General features: G+C 38.5%; 1 protein-coding gene across 8 annotated transcripts in view; it reads left to right on the top strand.

The window, feature by feature from the left end:
- Window positions 1-16510, top strand: part of dlgap4a (discs, large (Drosophila) homolog-associated protein 4a) — a 72488-nt gene extending 55978 nt beyond the window's left edge. For 7 of the 8 annotated variants that reach the window (XM_067527366.1, XM_067527367.1, XM_067527371.1 and 4 more), the window contains 6 exons: window positions 6970-7397; window positions 7504-7601; window positions 8438-8874; window positions 12231-12322; window positions 12741-12893; window positions 13415-16510. In XM_067527366.1, the coding sequence (XP_067383467.1) occupies window positions 6970-7397; window positions 7504-7601; window positions 8438-8874; window positions 12231-12322; window positions 12741-12893; window positions 13415-13639 (1433 nt within the window). In that variant the 3' untranslated portion in view covers window positions 13640-16510. The remainder of the gene's footprint in view (window positions 1-6969; window positions 7398-7503; window positions 7602-8437; window positions 8875-12230; window positions 12323-12740; window positions 12894-13414) is intronic. The other variant, XM_067527368.1, reaches the window with a different exon arrangement.
- Window positions 16511-18028: the final 1518 nt, after the last annotated feature.

Here is an 18028-nt window from a genome sequence, read left to right as displayed (position 1 = left end):
GACAAATATTCAGAGGGCAACAGTGATGCAGCACAAATGAATGGTCTGTCTAAAAAGTTCAAAATAACACCTGCTGACTACAAAGGAAAGCCAACCATTTGTTCATGTTGTCAGAACTACTATAATGTGAAAACTTAAAACCTTGGCTCCATTATGCTGCTATCACTTTTGTGTATATTTTTTCAGTGTACAGTTACTTTTTTAAATGTTTAACAGTTTGTGACAAAGAGAACAATGACATGCTTTAACTCTTTAAAGTTTCTTTCCACAGCCCTCTGTCTAATAATGTCTCCACCAAGAATTGTAGTTGAAATAAAATGCTGTTTTAGTGAATGTTTACAAGGATTGTGTGAATGCAAACACAGCAATGTGACGATAAATTTGAACTTTTTAACTGTATTTGGGGTTCATAACATTTTTTGACTTGATTTGACTTGATTACTTGATGACCATAGCCTATAGTCCTTATAATCTGCTGAAATTACTGTAGCTAACTAATGTAATTTTGAGCAGAGGTGGAAAGAAGTACTAAATTATTTTACTCAAGTAGAAGTACTGTTAGTGTGGTAGTTACCTAAGTACAAGTAAAATTGCCTGTGAAAAAGTTTATTCAAATTACTTTTTTAAAATGTAATTTGATTAGATGTTACTAAGTGATTTCCTAAAGCCTTATTATTATTATTATTATTATTATTATTATTATTATTATTATTATTATTATTATTATTATTATTATAATACTCTAATGGAGGCAATTTAAATTGTTGTTAAGTCATATATTTGAAAAATAAATATACTAAAGAGCAATGAAAACTACAGTTTTCTAAAAGAATAATCCAAAAGTACTAGTACACACAAAAAAATTGCTTTGTTACAATGTTGAAGTGGTCTATTAGAAACATCCACTGCACATGTAATAAGTGATAAGTAATAAGTAATAAGTAATAAGTTAATGTCCATGGTGTTTCTAATTACTTAATAAATTATGCTGGGAGGATAAATAAATAAAAGTACAATAGGATTAGTGATATTTTTGAGGTTGAAAATAGCCTAATGTCGGATTTATACGCTTACTCTATACATGCACATAAATTCAATATATTTATAATCATAGGTTTCCAAATACCTACAAAAAAAATCCTAAGTGATCAAAATGATGCAACTCAATAGGTGGATTTTTCTGCAACGGTAGTCATATCAGCATAGTAATTTGCAAGTTTGGGAATAAACTATCCTGACAAAATTGTATATTTTGTTGATTTTTCAGTAGTAAAAGTAGTAGGCCTACAACCCTTACAGCAAATAGACATTAAAAAGAGCCTTTCTTTCATTGTTATTGCACGTGTTGTTAGGATTTATTTTATTAACTTAAAAAGCAAATAAATGTAATTTATTTAACTACAGTCGGTGCTCAGAACCCCCCTTCCCTCTGGCAGATACAGTATCACAGGGCTATTCTAAATGTAGTAGTATTCACCCAATCTTTCTGCAGATCACTTCAGTTTCTGAGATATTGTACAATATCAGGATCTACCCACAGATTTTTAATGATGTGCCTAAAGGTTCCACGTATGTTTCTTAAAGTAGTCTGTGGTTAGTTTTAGAATCTGCTTTGGATCATTGTTTTGTTGCATCCAAACATTTTCACATGCCACAATTACTGTTTTTGTTTTCTTCTTCTTTTTTTTTTAATTGAATGAAATAAAGTAATCTGAAGAAAGGCTCGTTTTTAATGTCAATGCTAATGCTGGAGTTGTATTTAAAAGGTTTTACTAAAAACAAACAAAACTACAAAATATGTAATTTGCCCAAAGTTTTGCCTACACTTGCATGTATTACTGCTTCATACTGTATGTCTGTGTATTAAAATTCCATATGTGCAAATTCCATATTACTTGAGTCATTTTAAAAGCACTGTCTCAAACAAATCCCACTTTCATGGTTTTCTAGTAAGTACAGTATAAATCAATATCTTCAGGTCATACAAACCAAGCAAGTTAGGTAGTATTAAGATTATTTGTGGATTAATGCTGAGTTCGTTTCACTCTTTTATGGCATTAAAAATATTCTAACAAAAAAACCAAAAACAAGTACTAAACTAATTAAACTAGATTTTTTTCACAAGTTCCTTTTGGCCACAAGACAGAGGACGGTGGTGCAAATAGATGACATATCAGAGTGGACAAATTATATTTTTCTAAAATATAAAGCCTAAACCTGTGACTTTTCAAGCCCAGTTACCCACTGTATTGCTCCTGATCATTGTCCTACAAGGATATGTACAGTATGTTCTAAATAACCCAGATGTCTTTTGTCAAAGAGACTGCCCATCACGATGTAGTGGACCTTCAGGAGCGTTCTTGTAAGATAAGGGAGAGGATGTAACTCACGTAGAAATACATGAGTTGGGGTGATGAGGTTGGACACATTAGATCCACTGTGGTTTTGTGTCTAGACCGTTCGCGCGGCGGCAGAGACAAAACCTAGTGAACCTATCGTGAACACATCCACAACTAGCGTTACACCGAGAGTGCAGCCAATCGCCGCCCTGCTCGATTAGATCGAGGACTAGATCCGTCCAATCAGAAAGCAGAGCAAACGTGGACTCCAATCCTCGTTGTCAAGGGCGTGTACTACAAATCTTTTCTTCACAGCGTCGATGTGTATCTTACGGCAGGATTCCGTAGCCCGTCTGCATTTTGTCTGTATTTCATGAATGAACTGAAAATAAGGATTTTCGAGTTCCCCATGATACAGTAAGGTTTTGTCGTTTTTTTTCCCCCGATTGATGGTTAATTTTCAGACTGCCAGTTGTCGACACGTTAGCAACAAGCACACTAACGTGAGCTAATGGTGTGGCAGGTTAGCTAGCTAACGTGGATGAAGAAAGGGGCTGAAACCCCTTATACGAGTTGTTAGCAAGCAGGCGAGGTTAGAGGATAGTAATGTGCCTGTGGTCGGTCGACTAGAGGCAACGAGGGAAAGGGTTAAGCGTAGCAGTGTGCCTTTGTTGGTTTCCGCATACACCGACAATCCAATGCCTCTGGCTAACGTTTCTCAACGTTAAATGCCCTGTAAGGGAGCCCTGTAATGATCGCTTACTGGCTGTTAGCACATGCTAACAGTAGCTGAGGCGTCAACATCCAAGTATGGACAGGTCGGCACCCGGCTAGTCGGCTACACAGACCGTTAACGTTTGATACTGCCTGGGGTTAACAGACATTGAGTATTGCATTGTGTTACATAGTTCTAAGCGATGCTAGTTTAGAAAATTGTACTGACATACATTTTCTGCTTATGCGGAAAAAATGATACCTGAATTTCTTTGTGAGGGCTTATTGTTTCAAACATAGTGTGGTGGAGTATTTGGTGCATTTTTTTTCTTCTGTTAAACAAACTGGGGAAATTAAACATAATTGGCTATATAACGTTAATTCTCATTTCCTATCCCAGAGTCAACATGTGACAGTGATGTGAGCTCAAAAGCATGGAGGAAGTTATGAATCATGTTGGGCTTAACTTATGGGTCCATTAAAAACTCCCATTTCTTTCTGCTTCAGATTGTGATTAGACTGACTGATTTTCTTTCCTTCCGATCAGATACCTCAAAGTACAGTGTGAAATACAACATCATGGAAGATAAGATTATGCTGTATCATGCATGTATCACTCTGTATCATCACAATTTTGTATTTAGTGAGTAGAGCCAGTTATTATCTTGAGATGGGTCTTCTGAATTGGTTTACATGGACTTTAGTGGCAGTTTTTATTCAGTAGCCAGCTACCATGTGTTAAGACTTGAGGACACAATAAATAATTTATTAGGTTCCTGTCCTGTGCAGTGCTTTGCAGTTCAGCAGTTAAAACACCTTACAGAGCTTTTATAGGGACCAGGATAAGGATCTGAACAAAACAGGAATGTAAAATCAGAGCTCACTTAAAACAACATGCCCATGCAATATTTCTATGCTCACAGACAGTATTGCTTAACATGTGCTAGAGAACTACTGTGTCATAGTGTTTATTTGAACTACTGCTCAGTAAATTTTGTTTTTTGTTTTTTCTTGGTCTGTCATAGTTGACTTTCTTCAAATAGACTTCTTAACACGCTGCAGGGTATCATCAGACACAAGCACACACACAAAGTCTTTGAAACTTCATTGTAGCTACTTTGCGTGTTCATTGTATCCTGCACTATATTACACAAGACGTGGTGTGTTTGTGTATTACCATGGATAGACTGTGAGTCATTCTTCACAGAATTAACACTCTTCCTCTCACAGTTATTGATGAGTTAAGTCTTGACTGTAGAAACAGTGTAACTGTAGAGTCAACACCTGATGGAATTTGTGTTAAGAAGTGTGGAGTTCTTTCGTTTAGACTAGATAGTAAAGGTCTAAATTGATTTATCTGCCATTAACCGGATATACTATAGAATATAGTATAAGAATATAGTATAGGTATAAGAATATATATAATTGAGCCTAGACTAAATTTATTTAATTGATACACTCATGGACATAGAAAAATGTTGGTAGACCATTTGACAGTAAAAATAATAGTATGTGGCTTTTTAAGAATTTCAAATTTAGTTTGAGTTGTTCCATAGCTGACTCTGTTTAACCTATGCAATGATGTAGGCAAAGACATTCTGTACACTGCCTGTGTATTCTTTTACAAATGATGTCAAAGTTGCTGAGGTATACTTTGTTGCAAAGTATTTCAGATTGCCATCCAGAGAGGTTTGACCTTACAGACACACGCCTCGTGTTTTCAGCTGATTAGTCTACAACCCAGACGGTTGCCCTAGTCCAGAAGATCAGACTAAGAACCACAGGAAGTATTAAGAATGCCAGCGTATACAGTGGATGAGAATTCACAATAGTTGTCCCTCTGAGTGCAAAGGGTATTGTAGCAGTCAATGAATCTTTGAAATCAATGTTTTCCCAGCTGACATCACACTGATTGTTAGGCTAGTTCAAAGATAGATTAAATGTCAACTATTACAGTTAATCTAGTGTAGACTACTTTTGGATATTGCTCTCTATTGCTATATAGATTTTTGTTTAAAGATGCCTGCCTGTGTTATTCTTGGATAAAGCTTCTCCTACCATCTCTTTTCATTGTATTTGGCTCATGGCCAGAGTTTCACAAAGGTTCAACCATAATAACATGTAAAACTGTTAATGGGGTTTTGTGTCTTGCTTTTGTGGGGCTTGGTGCTTCAGAAGAACCATCTGGGGCCAGATGGGACCAGATGGTAATATAGACTATTAATATGGACTGTATTAATAGTCTATATTATATTTAGACAAATATTTGTGTAATCTATCTGGCATTTAATATGTCAAAAATAATTAATTATCATTTATTCTTATGGCAATAAAAAAGTAAATTTGGGTGGTTGGTAATTAAAGCCAGCCATCACATAGCACATTGCACTAGGACAGCAAAATGGATTGTGTCAGCTGCAATAATCTTCAGTTAGTTCACCTCACTAAAACTAAATGTCCATACGTATAGCTTAATGAGAATTGCACATGTGGTTTAATGGGATATTTGGCTTAGAAGAGTTGAGCCTTACAGTATAAATGTTTACTATCATATTTATACTTGTATGTTTAAGAGACTTTGCAGCCTTGTAGAGAGAACAAATGGCAGACATGTATTGAGAATTGTAAGAGGATGTAAGGGCATTTCAGAGGACACATTATTTTTTTTGGAAATGTAATGCATCTGTGCCACAAAAAGTATCTCACTTTTCAGGATAAATGTTGGCCAGGGCTACATGAGCGACTCATGCTACATGGAGTGTGTATCACAGCCATGTATGTGTATGTTGGTGTGATTTTAGGAGGGCTGTACCAGTGCTGTGAGTCACTGGCGAATGTGCAGCGCCCTTGGAATTACAGAATGTTAGGTTGCTATTTAGATTAAAACCACTACCACCAGAGAGTATGAATAGTACATTTTCATTATTGATCCAATGTGGTGTGCCTGAATAACTTTCTTGCTATACTGATTTTTAAAGATCATCTATCACGTGTCATTGAATTGTCATTCTGTAATTCATCTAAAGTATTCGCTCTGTTTCTTCTTCCAGTGATGTCACTCAGCTGTTTGAATAAAACCTACAAAGAACCACCTCAACCCTCCCCTTTTCTTAGTAAAAGACTGTGGTTTTTCTTGGTGTCTCATGTTTTTGTACTGGAGTTAGTCTGTATCATCCACCGCAGCGCTACAGTCAGATTGGTGACAGGAAAAGAAGCACCAGTCCTGTTTTTTTTTTGTTTTTTTCCCCTGATTCAGATCATTATCATTTGCTAGAAGCCTTTAGTCATTTTAGTCTGTACTGTAAAATCATACATTTAGTCTACTTTTTGATGCTGAGCATTGCATATTTAAATACATTCCTAACATCCACAAAAAAAACCTGGAAAAATTATGTTAATTGCATTATCTTCACAGTTCTTTAGCTATGGGGGAAATTCAAACAATAGTGCAAAAAAACAACAAAAAAAAACAAAAGCATTTTAGTTCTTAGTTTAGTACCTGTTGTGGTTCCTTAGTGAGTGGAACTACTGGGGGAAAAACGCCAAAGAGTAGAGCAAGGAAGAGTTCTCGTCAGACAGTCCCCGGAGCTAAAGAACTGCGAAGGTGTGGCATGTAAAGGAACATCCCTAGCGAAAGGCTGACGTCAGTGGAACAAAATCCCCAGCAGGTTTTCAGGAAGCATAGAGGAAGCTATAGAGGCAGTAATAAGAGCAAAGTGCAGGTTCGTTTGTTCAGATAGATACTGTTTATGATTTTATGTTTTAACACTTGACAGAATTAATTGGCACTAGCTGCTTTATGTTTAGTTGCTTGATTATTATAATTTTTTCAATATTTCTTTGCTTTCAGAGTCTTAGATTACTCATTTTCTCATTCTTAGCTGTTTTCTTTGTTTTTGTCTCCTCCTTTCTGAAGCAGTCAGCAATAAAAAAGCTCCACCTCCAGTTCCACCCCGCAACACCTCCAAGCCACTCATCTCAGTGACGCTGCAGAGCAGTACCGAGTCAGCCCAAGACACATACCTTGACCAGCAGGACCGTGGTAGTGAGGCCAACAGTCAGTCAGGACGCAGCAACTCCTCCGACAGTCTCTGTAGCATCCGCACAGGCACTCTGGCTAAGGGGACACAGCCCTCACCAGCTGCTGTGCCTGCTGCAACCTCAGCACCCACTGCAAGCTCTGTACCTCCTGTTCCAGCCCCACGTGACCTCCCTCCCACCATCACTGTAACCACTGCCACTTCTGCATCTATCCAATCCCAAAATGACACCTTGAGCATTGGTGTCTCCTTAGAGAAGGCCCCAACTGCACCTAAGAGGAAACTGTCCTCAATCGGAATTCAAGTAAGATTTGTCCCCTTTTTTAGTTGGGTACATTCATACTGAAAGAAGGTTACAGCCACTTTCAAAGTTGTTTATTTGTATTTTTCTGTTCTTCATGAATACTCAGGTGGATTGCCTTCTACCAGTCGCAAGAGAGGAACCACTACCCCTGGCTGCAACCCTAAAATTTCAGTCAGTTGGTGTTCAAGTGGAGAACGGCAGGCCGTAAGTATATACTGATATTTGAGATTAACAATGTTAATGGAAGGCCACCAGTAATGGTCTGATGATTTCAATGCATTTCTGTTTTCACAAGGCTAATGCAGTAGCAGAGAAGAAATTGATTGAGGATAGAGAACTATACATTTAGCGATATTGCCGTTAATGGTATCCACTGCTCTACAAGAGAGACAGTTTGTCGAGAATACAATACACAATGTAGATTCTGAGTGTGATGACAAAGAGCCCAACTCTCATTAATCGAATTATATAAATAATTTAGATTGTCAGACTCTGTGTGTCTGAATGTGCTCTAGTTTTGTTTTTCCCTCCAATACCTGCACATTACTTGACTTCTCCCGCCAGTGAATCTGCAGCCTGAGCAGCACCAAGTGTCTAAGGTCATTCAGCAGTCAGCCTGGCAGCAGCATGGCCACCCATTGCTTTGATTGATGTCCTTTTATTCATGTTTAGACTGCAGTGAACTGAATACAGTGGAAAAACTGGCAATTTAAGTGTTTCAAATGCATTGTAATTCCCAGTTATCGCATTTGTTTGACAGCCTGCTTCCTCTTCTTCTCCTCATTATCTCTCAAGCCAGCAGTCCATTATGCTTTACCTGATTTGTTGCTCATTTGCTTGCCACCCATCCTAGTTACAGTTTCTTTTCTGGCTTTTGCTGTGCATCTTTTATAGCAGATGCTACTACACAATCAGCTGCCATAAAGTCCTGTCAGTTAAAGTGACTGACCTGTTAGTGTGGAATATTCCTGCTGCATCCCTACATTGCCTTGTTTAGTTAACTGTCTGTTAGTTGCTGATTTTTATACATGTCTCTGCAGTCTCAGCCGGGACAGCAGCATGGCCTCTAGACAGAATACAGAGACTGAGCATCAGGAGCCCCAGGATGTTGCACCCACAGTAAACAGCACACCCAACAGCACCAACAGTCAAACAGATAATACCACTTCACCCAATGGACAGGACAAAGCCATGGAACAACAACCCCTTAAACAAACTTCCGCCCCATCCAGGACACCCAATTCACCCCCAGAAAATCTGGACCCGGCTTTAGACCCCTCCTCGCTGCCACCACCAGATCCCAGCCTGGAGACTGGAAACTGTAGCACCCATGGAGATGCCACTCAACTTGGCACACCAGCTTGCCTCCGAGATGGTAACTGGTTTCTGAAGCTGCTGCAGGCGGAAACAGGCCGCATGGAGGGCTGGTGTCAACAGATGGAGCAGGAGACCAAAGACAACAAGCTGTCAGAAGAGGGTAAGTGACAGAATTGCATGAAGTAGCTGTGAAAACATTTATGGTTACACTCATGGTCATTTTAAGACAGGATGTTAAAGACACTCTCATTTATATCCTATTATTTTTTTTTTACGATATGCATATCTTCCGTCTAGGTCACAAAGCTGTTTGCAATATACATTGGTTTTCCCAGGCCTTTGCAAATCAGAGGCAGACAAAATCCAGTTCAGTGGGTGGTTGTAATGCATCTTAAGTATATTAGGTAAAGTATTAACAATCCGGCTAATTCAGGGGGCCCAGTGGCCAAGTGGTAGAGCGTTGTAATGAGATGCAGAAGACTGCGGGTTCAAATCCCCACCCAGCCACCAAGGGCCACCTTGGTACCAGTCCTGAGCCCAGATAAAATGGGAGGGTTGCGGGAGGAAAGGTAAAAACTCATGTCAAATCAATGTGCAGAACACTACCCCTGAAAGGACGAGCTTACAGTCTTCCTGGGCTCTAACTCACCTTTCTGCCTCACCAACACAGATTATTGTGGTTCCTTTCACACCTGCACTGGAATTCTGACATTCTCCACAGCGGATATATGTGAGAACATAATTGTCCGAGTGAAACACTCCTGACATTATCCGGATTTGTCCTTCGAGCCCCCTAGCACAATGCCAGTATTATGTACATGAGATTGTGCATGCAGCACACTGCTCAGTCTCAAATTATTGTGAGGATTTAAAGCAAGCAAATGGGCGTGTTGACGTTTCTATTACTCAACTGCTGTTGTAATCAAGTGATAGAACCTTTTTTTTTTTTTAAGATTCATAATTCCAATGTGGTGTTAAAAAAACAAACCAAAAAAAAAAAAAACACCGTTTCCCAGAACCTTCAAGTATTCAATCATATAGTTTCTCCTGTAGACAATGACCTTGCATTGAAATCAAGCGGAGTTTCTCCCGTCGGGACATTTCTCTGTGTCGTACATGTGTTAAACTCAACTCGGTACAATGTCCAGATCACTGACCAGATCTATGATCAATTCGACATGCTCAGGAATGCTGAGAGGAACTGGCACAAGTCCAAGACTCCATCTGTTCTTGCTGAATATCAGGGTCTGCTTGTGTCTTTTCTCACAGCATCACCAGGGCAAAAACTGAATGCTACAATGACAAACTTAGCAACACCGCTGACACAACGAAGCTGTTCTCCACTTTTATCACTTCTCGATCCCACTCCACCTCTTTCACTGCCGACAAATTTGCCAGCTTCTTTACTAGTAAGGTGGCAGCCATCAGGTCCCACTTCTCTCCTCTAAGGGAGGCATCCTGCTTACTTCACTTCACTTTGCTCTCCTCCTCTCTAACCCTCCTACCACCTGTTCTCTGGATCCAATCCCCTCCACTCCCCTTCAAGCAGTTGCACCCACACAAATCCCAGCCTTTACACAAATCGGTAATAGCAGGCACCTTCCCCACCTCATTTAAGCAAGCCAGGATTACCCCACTGCTTAAGAAGCCGTCTTTACCCCTCCCATGTTGGAGATAACAGACCTGTCTGATTTCTTCGATTTGTGGCACAGGCCCTTGAAGAAGCAGTCTTCAATCAATTTCTTAGAACAACCTACTTGATATCAACCATTTGGACTTTAAGAGTGGTCATTCCACAAAAACTGCACTCCTGACAGCCGTGGAATCCCTGGGGGCTGCAAAAGCTACAGCTCAGTCTTCTGTCTTAATCCTACTTGATCTATCTGCAGCCTTTGACATGTTGAACCACCAGATTGTGCTGTTTGCACTCTCTGACTGGGGCCTCTCTGGAACAGCTCTGGCCTGGCTTCGGTCTTAATTATCTGTGCGAACCTTTAAAGTAACCTGACAGGGGCATGTTTCTAACTCTGTCAGCCTCCACTCACCTGGCTTTTCCTATCATTGCTATGCTGACGACACACAGCTCTTCCTGTCCTTTCCATCGGATGACCCCACTATCTCATCATGGATTTCTGCCCGTCTGTCTGACATCTCTGCTTGGATGAGAGAGATACTTCTTTCAATCTTCGCATCAACCTTGCCAGTGATCCCACAATGCTTGAACAAGTTTCCAGACTTTGCACAGCCAGCAGCCTCACTCCCAATATTCCAAAAACTGCTGAAAACAGAACTCTTCTGCAACTCAAATAAAAAAAAATGAATATCTTAATTATTGCTTGCCTTTTTGCTTGTGACAAGTGACATCACTTGTAAGTTGCTGTATAAAAATGGCGTCTGCCAAAAAAGCTAAATTTAAATGTCCGAGGCTGATATCTCCTGACATTGTCAGGAGTTCAAATAGGCCTAAGCTGTCAGCCTGATCAAGGATCTGATAAATGCTTTAATTCTTCAGTAATTTTAGCCGTTATTATGGGAGGGGATAAATCCTATTGCTGGCTACACACATGCATCTTGAAGAGAAATGTATAAACATCTTGATAGAATGTGTGTCCATCCACCTTCTGGGTTGTTTTTATTTTGGTCTGTCCTTAATAGCTGGATTCATTTATGAGGATTTATTTAGTCTAAAGGTTCTAACAGTGACTCTTGGATGTCATTTTCAAAGCCAAAATGTCCAGTTCTTCAGAAAGTAAGGTTTGTTTTTATAGCACAGCTCTAGATCACAAAGTGCTGTATCACAAAAGATTATATTGAGTCACAGTATAAATGTAGTAAAATGTACAGTTACTGGCTTGTCAGGTCAATGATATGAATGATCAAATTGATGTCCCTGTTAGTGAGGGTTCACAGACAGGGCATTAGTCAAGGACTCGTCCATGTTGACTATGGATAGTGAGACAAAGCATGACAAACCTATTACTGCATTGACTCACATTAACACAGCTCATTTTCTTTTTGGGAATTAGCTTTGTCTTTGCTGTCATAAAGCCAATGCAGAGTCATTTTACTTTCTCATCTCCCAGAATACCCGCAAGATTTTATGCAGATTAATCTCGGCAGCATCTTAAATATGAATGAGCAAAGAGCTGACTAACTGTACAGTCTCTTTCAGATTGCTCTCTGTGGTTCTGAATTATGAAATTTCATTTCCACATGCAAATATTAGGCTGAAAATAGCTGAATAAATGTGAGAACATGGTTAATAAATCACTTATATGGAAATATTTTACTGTCACAGAATGTTAAATAGCAAATGTTAGCATAAATATTTCAGTTTTACAAACATACTGTATAAAAGTTGCCCCATTCTGTGTCTTTCTATAGTTGTTTAACCCTTAATATGCTATCAGTCTAAAACTCAAAATAGCAGCCTTTCTCAACCTTTTCTTGCAGTTTTCCTTAACTCCTTTTTGCCAGCTTATTGACTATTTATCATGTTCCTCTCTGCTTTTGTAGTGTTGGGGACAATCCGCAGTGCAGTAGGCAGCGCTCAGCTCCTCATTTCACAGAAGTTTGAGCAGTTCAGAGGACTCTGTAAGGAAAACTTGGTGAGTGGTTCCATTACTTTATATTGAATCTCTGTCTTGATACACTACCCTACTACATGTTTTTTGTTAGCTTTTCAAATTCTTACTGCTTTGATCTTGATACTGACAACATCGCTGGTACTGTTAAAGCCAGACACATGAAAGCGTTGATCTAATTCATCTGGTCAGATTTGTGATAGATGATTACTTGGCATACTTTACCTAATTGTCTGCTGTTCCTCTTTGTCAAACATTCTCTATTACAGTATAATTTGCTGTAATTGAATCATCTCTGTAAGACGATTGGAATCAAATGCAATTTCTCCTCACCCATTTGCATGAAGGGAGGCTGTCCAGGGACGAGATTTAACATTCTCAATTCTCTCTGATTTTGCGAAAGCCAGTCACTTGTCTCTACTGTCTCATTTTCCCTCACTAGAATATGAATGCCAACCCACGACCAACAGCACAGGACCTCGCAGGGTTCTGGGACCTGCTCCAACTCTCAATAGAAGACATCAGCATGAAGTTTGATGAGCTCTACCAACTGAAAGCTAACAACTGGCAGCTTCCTGAGAAATCAGAAAAGAAGGTGATGTTTGGTCCCAGAGAATATTCTTTATGTTAACGTTGTTACCAAAGTAAAAATTGTGATGGCTATGAAGTTTAGACACTGTGATTGGCAAAATGGATCTATTTGCTTATGTATGGTGCTAGCAACATCACCGTACAAAATATTCTGCTAAGACCTTTTTATTTTCAAGGTAATTGCCGTGTTTACCCTAGATGAAATGATAGCTTTTCCTAATGAACATTAATTGGAGTCATTTGTTTGTTGATGTGTTCTGCTTTACGCTTACAAACTTATGAACCAGAATCTTAAGTATTTGGATCAAGTAAATGTTCCAAAACATTTAATGTGTCAAGTAGGATACACATGTTCTCTCAGTATGTCAGATAAATATTTTAAGGGTAGATGTTGTAAGACCAGGTGTGTGTGTGTGTCAAGTTTTTCTTTCTTTTCTTTAAATAGTATATCAACACCGCTGGCGGTTTTGTTTTGAGCTAGTGCCACACGATATTTAATTTCTCTTCCTAACATTAATTCCTCAGGATGAAAACAAACATCTTCCATCATCTGTGCCAAAGAAGCAGTCTAAGCCCAAGCTGTCAGTGGGGAAGGACAGAAGTGTGGACTCAGCTGGGGACAAGCAACGGCAAGAAGCCAGAAAACGCTTGATGGCAGCAAAGCGCGCAGCATCAGTACGGCAGAACTCTGCCACGGAAAGTGCAGACAGCATCGAAATTTACGTCCCCGAGGCCCAAACCCGCCTCTGAGAGCAAACCAGCACCAATCATCTAGGAAAATACTCACTCACTTCAGACTTTCATTGACACAAACAGCAGATTTGAGACACAAACACAGATTTACAACGGATGCACAGAGGTCGAGCCCTCATAGCAGCACAGCTGATGACAGGAAACATGGGGATCACAGGGCACTGAAACAATTCCGAATAATGCAGATCTTTACCCTGCTGCCATGGAACAGAAATAACCTTGACAAATGTGTTTAATAGTATTGTTATTACTGACATTATAATAATTATTATCTCCTAAAGTATATCAAAACTGTCTTAAATGTGCAAGTATCTTGGATAAGGACACTTTGTGAGCTTAAGAACCTTGGTATCCCTGAAGTTTACTCTCTGAAAACTCCCTTCACTGCTGAGTCTACCGGCAAGTTGTGGCTGCCTGGTTAGGAGCTGAGCTACCATCCACACACACTCAGGACACACATGCAGGTGTACTCACTGTCCACAGAGTCTTCCTGTTCTCTATTTGTATAAGGCTGCCACTTGTCGGTATGGTGTGTACGCTTTAATGTTTAAGAATTATAAGATGGCGTTAATGTACTCAGAGGTTTAAAAATGCAGAGAACCAGAGGAAGGCAGTAGCATATATATATATATATATATATATATATATTATAAATATCACACTATTACAATGTTCATTTTGTAAATGTTGTATACCAGAATATTTGTTAGAAAGAGGTCAGTGTTCAGTACCAAGGTAGTTTTTTTTTATAGAGTACATGTACTGTCATGATATATTAACACTTGATGCAATCATTCACTCCACCACTCCTCCATCTCCTTTTCACAAACACACACTACAAAGTCTGTGTCTGTGATTACCCATTGTTAAAGTCTTAACATTTTTTTGAGAAGAAATGTGAGGAATGACTGTCCAGCCAGTGAGCTACAGAAGAATGTATGAAATGTGTGCATTTACAGCTCATGTCGACTTGATCACTGCACTTTCCATTCACCTCAGATCAAGTTTGCCCACCTTTGTTTGCCTGATCATTCTGACTTTCACTGCATCCGCGTGTGATGTAGGGGACCAAGACATTCAATACTCGATATGGCATTCCCATTCAACCAGAGTACATGTTATAGGGTGGGAGTTTACATGCTACTGGAAAGGAAAAGGAATAGCATAGCAATAATAAAATCATATTAAAGCAAGCAGTGCAGTAGGTACCCAGTCTTAAATTATTTAATTCCAACAAGACTTTCTTAATATGTAGAATGAAGGATGTTTATTTTTGCTATGAACTGACTGTCTTTGAAATGACTTAACTCTCAGGTTGAACACTCAAACTCAACAGTAAAAAACACTTTGAATGGACTATTTATTGTATACCTTCAAGTGAATTGGCCAAATGCTCAGAACCATTGCCAAATATTTTAGTTTCATTTGTACTTGGTGTACTTGAAAGAGAAATAAGTTCACCTAACTACAGGTTTAATGTAAAATCAGCCATCTCCTTCGCTCCACTTTCTAGAAGCTTGAACTCCCACCCTTTTGTTGAAAATAAAATATTGTGGTACATTTTAGTTTTATTTAAATTTTAATGTCATAAGACATGTTTTGTGACTTTCATTCGAAATGAGGTCAGCCTAAATATATATTGACTTCTGTAGTTATAATAATTAATGGTGCTGTGAGGGATTTCAATTTGTGCCAAGGTGGCAATGATCATCAACATTTCAATTTTATTTGATAAATCTTTATTTAAAGTGATTATTTTATTTAATCTGTTCATGAATTCAGTTGTCTGTGTGCGCATTCTCAGAAAGGGTTGTGTTTCTTTCAGCTTACACTATGCCCTGTCTCTGTGTAAACTCATGACGCTTTGGGTATAAAACTGCATTAGCTTTCATGTTGGTAGTTTTCTCAAATGGGAACAAGTGCCATGTGTACACGAGTGAAACAGAGCATAGTGGATACTCGTGGATGTGTGGGTTGACTCACTAGTTTTGTAGTTTTTAGTAAGAGCTGGCTCTCCCCCTACTGGTCTGTGTTTTTGTGACACTCTAGACAGTATGTTCTGCACCATTTTTAATCATTAATTAACTTCCAATAAGAAATGAAGTTGAACTGGGAATGCTGACACAACACCAAGTTGTTGATTTTTCTTATTCTCTTATTTGTATAACATCAAAAATGGACATGAGCACTTCATTGTCCAAGGAAATCATTAAACATCCCTTTGCTACATGTCCTGATTATCATTTTGCTGTCTTTTTTTATTACACTCATCCATAATGCAAAGGTAATATTAGCTGTTGAGTTAATATTACAGACGAATCATAAACATTAGATCTTTTATTCTTACTGTGTAATCTTAAAAAGCATGGCCTTTTTACATATAAGAATATACCAAGATCCTTGCCAGTGAATTTTCAGTACTCCTTTAAATGGGTCTTGCAAATGATCTGAAACTATACAATCTGTGTAAGGCATTCAGGGTATATACTGTACAAAAGTATTTGTAACTGTGAGGAATGGTGGAAAGTCCTCTCATTTTCCTATTACATGAGAGCTGGATCCCTTTATTCACCCACATACTGAACTTTATAGGAGAGCATGACCTGATCAGGGATCTTCAGACAGTTTACCAGTACGATGTGAGTTTCAAAGGGCTACAAAATGGACAAATTGAGAAGAAGGTGCAACTTGGGAGACTGTCCAACCACCTTATGGATGAGGCAATATTCTCTGGTAAAGTGATTTTTTTTTTAATTCAGAATTGTTTGAGACATGGTTGTTTCCAATTAGAACTTAAAGTAAACATTTGGTAATTGTGTTTGTTTGATGGACAGAAACACGCTGAGAATCATAAACCTGTTCTGACTTCAGTACCTGCCGTAGTGGCCATCGCTCTCTGAGTACTTATTCACTCTTAGCATCTGTTCTCTCACAGATCCAGCTAGAAAAATGAGCAAAAACAACATAGTTTCAGATTATCTTGTATTGACAAATATTATTTTACACAATAAGCACATATCTTAAAATGAGGGGGTTGTTTAATGTTCCGGTGTATTTAGTTAGACGCTGTGAGGCTACTTTCTTTTAAGAGAATAAACAATTACTGTGTTTGAAATGAGTTAAGTGGCATATTTTCTGTATGTAATAAGCTGTAGAATTAAAGGGGAATGCCACACAGTTTTTGAATGCATGCATGTTTTTCCTTGGGTATGTGTTCAAACCGATTACTTCAATTCTATTCATTGTTGTTCTTGGATCTGGAGCATAGTGCCCAGAAATTCTCTCTTTGTTATTATTTATTGGCCCACTTTAGTATATACAGTACATAAATATTATGTGATAATATGTTATTCAGAAAGAATTATATGTAAATATATATAAATGTGGACCAACTTCACAGGGCTGTGTAAAGCCCAGATCTAAAGATTATTTGGAACACTTACCATGTACCACCTACACATTGTGAGACAACAGGTCCCTGGGAATAGATATAGAAAAGAAATTCCAGCCGTCTAACACTGTCTTTTTGTGGTGATTTTGTGTCATCGTGGACCTTTTAGGTCCCTGGACGAATCTCCTTTGGGCCCATTCAGTAATCTATCCATGTTGCTGATGAGTATTTAAGAATCTTTTCTCTCTGGAATTTCCACTTGCATGCTGTTGTGCTTTTGTAGTAGTGTTTTGCCAAAAAAAAAGTAGTCTACTGAAAATCTTCATCAGCTTTTTGCAGGGTTTTCTCTTAAGTTCTGAGAGCAATAGTGAGGAGCTAGGGCCTCCATCTACCGAGGGTCCTCAAGTAGAACAAACTGAAATCTTTGATATTGGTTAATAAATTGTATTTAGTTACTAACATTACAATCTCTTGCTGATAGGTAAGTCTAAGTTTTCCTTCCTCCATTTTCTTTCATTGTGGATGTGAGAAAAATCCAACCCGAAAGTAAGTATAACATATCAATTAACTGTGTACAATGGATCAAATCTTGTAGCAGCATCATCTTTTGAGTATATTTAATCAAATGTGGTATAAATAGGCATGGTGGCAGCTACGATAGTTTCCAGGGGACCCTTAACGTGTTTAAGTTTAGATAAGGATGGATGGATGCTTAAATACATTACATTACATTAAAAACTACTAAAGGTGCAAGTCTTTTAATTCAATTGTATGTATACGTATAAGATTTGTATAAAGATTGAGGGAAATTCTTAAACTACAAATGCAAAGGGGCCAAAATCTTCTGACCTCTGCAATATTTAGGATGCAGTGCATTAAGTGAGAAAGACAAGTGAAACAAGGAAGATTAAATTATGTTTAGGTTTTGCAACAGAAGGTGATGCTGTCCCACAATGTCCTGCAACTCCACTTCTATGTTACCAAATGGCTGCTGT

This window comes from Channa argus, chromosome 13 (genome assembly GCF_033026475.1).
Source record: "Channa argus isolate prfri chromosome 13, Channa argus male v1.0, whole genome shotgun sequence".
Taxonomy (NCBI): domain Eukaryota; kingdom Metazoa; phylum Chordata; class Actinopteri; order Anabantiformes; family Channidae; genus Channa; species Channa argus.
Note: the sequence above shows the minus strand (reverse complement) of the source record. Positions and strands in the feature narration are given on the sequence as shown.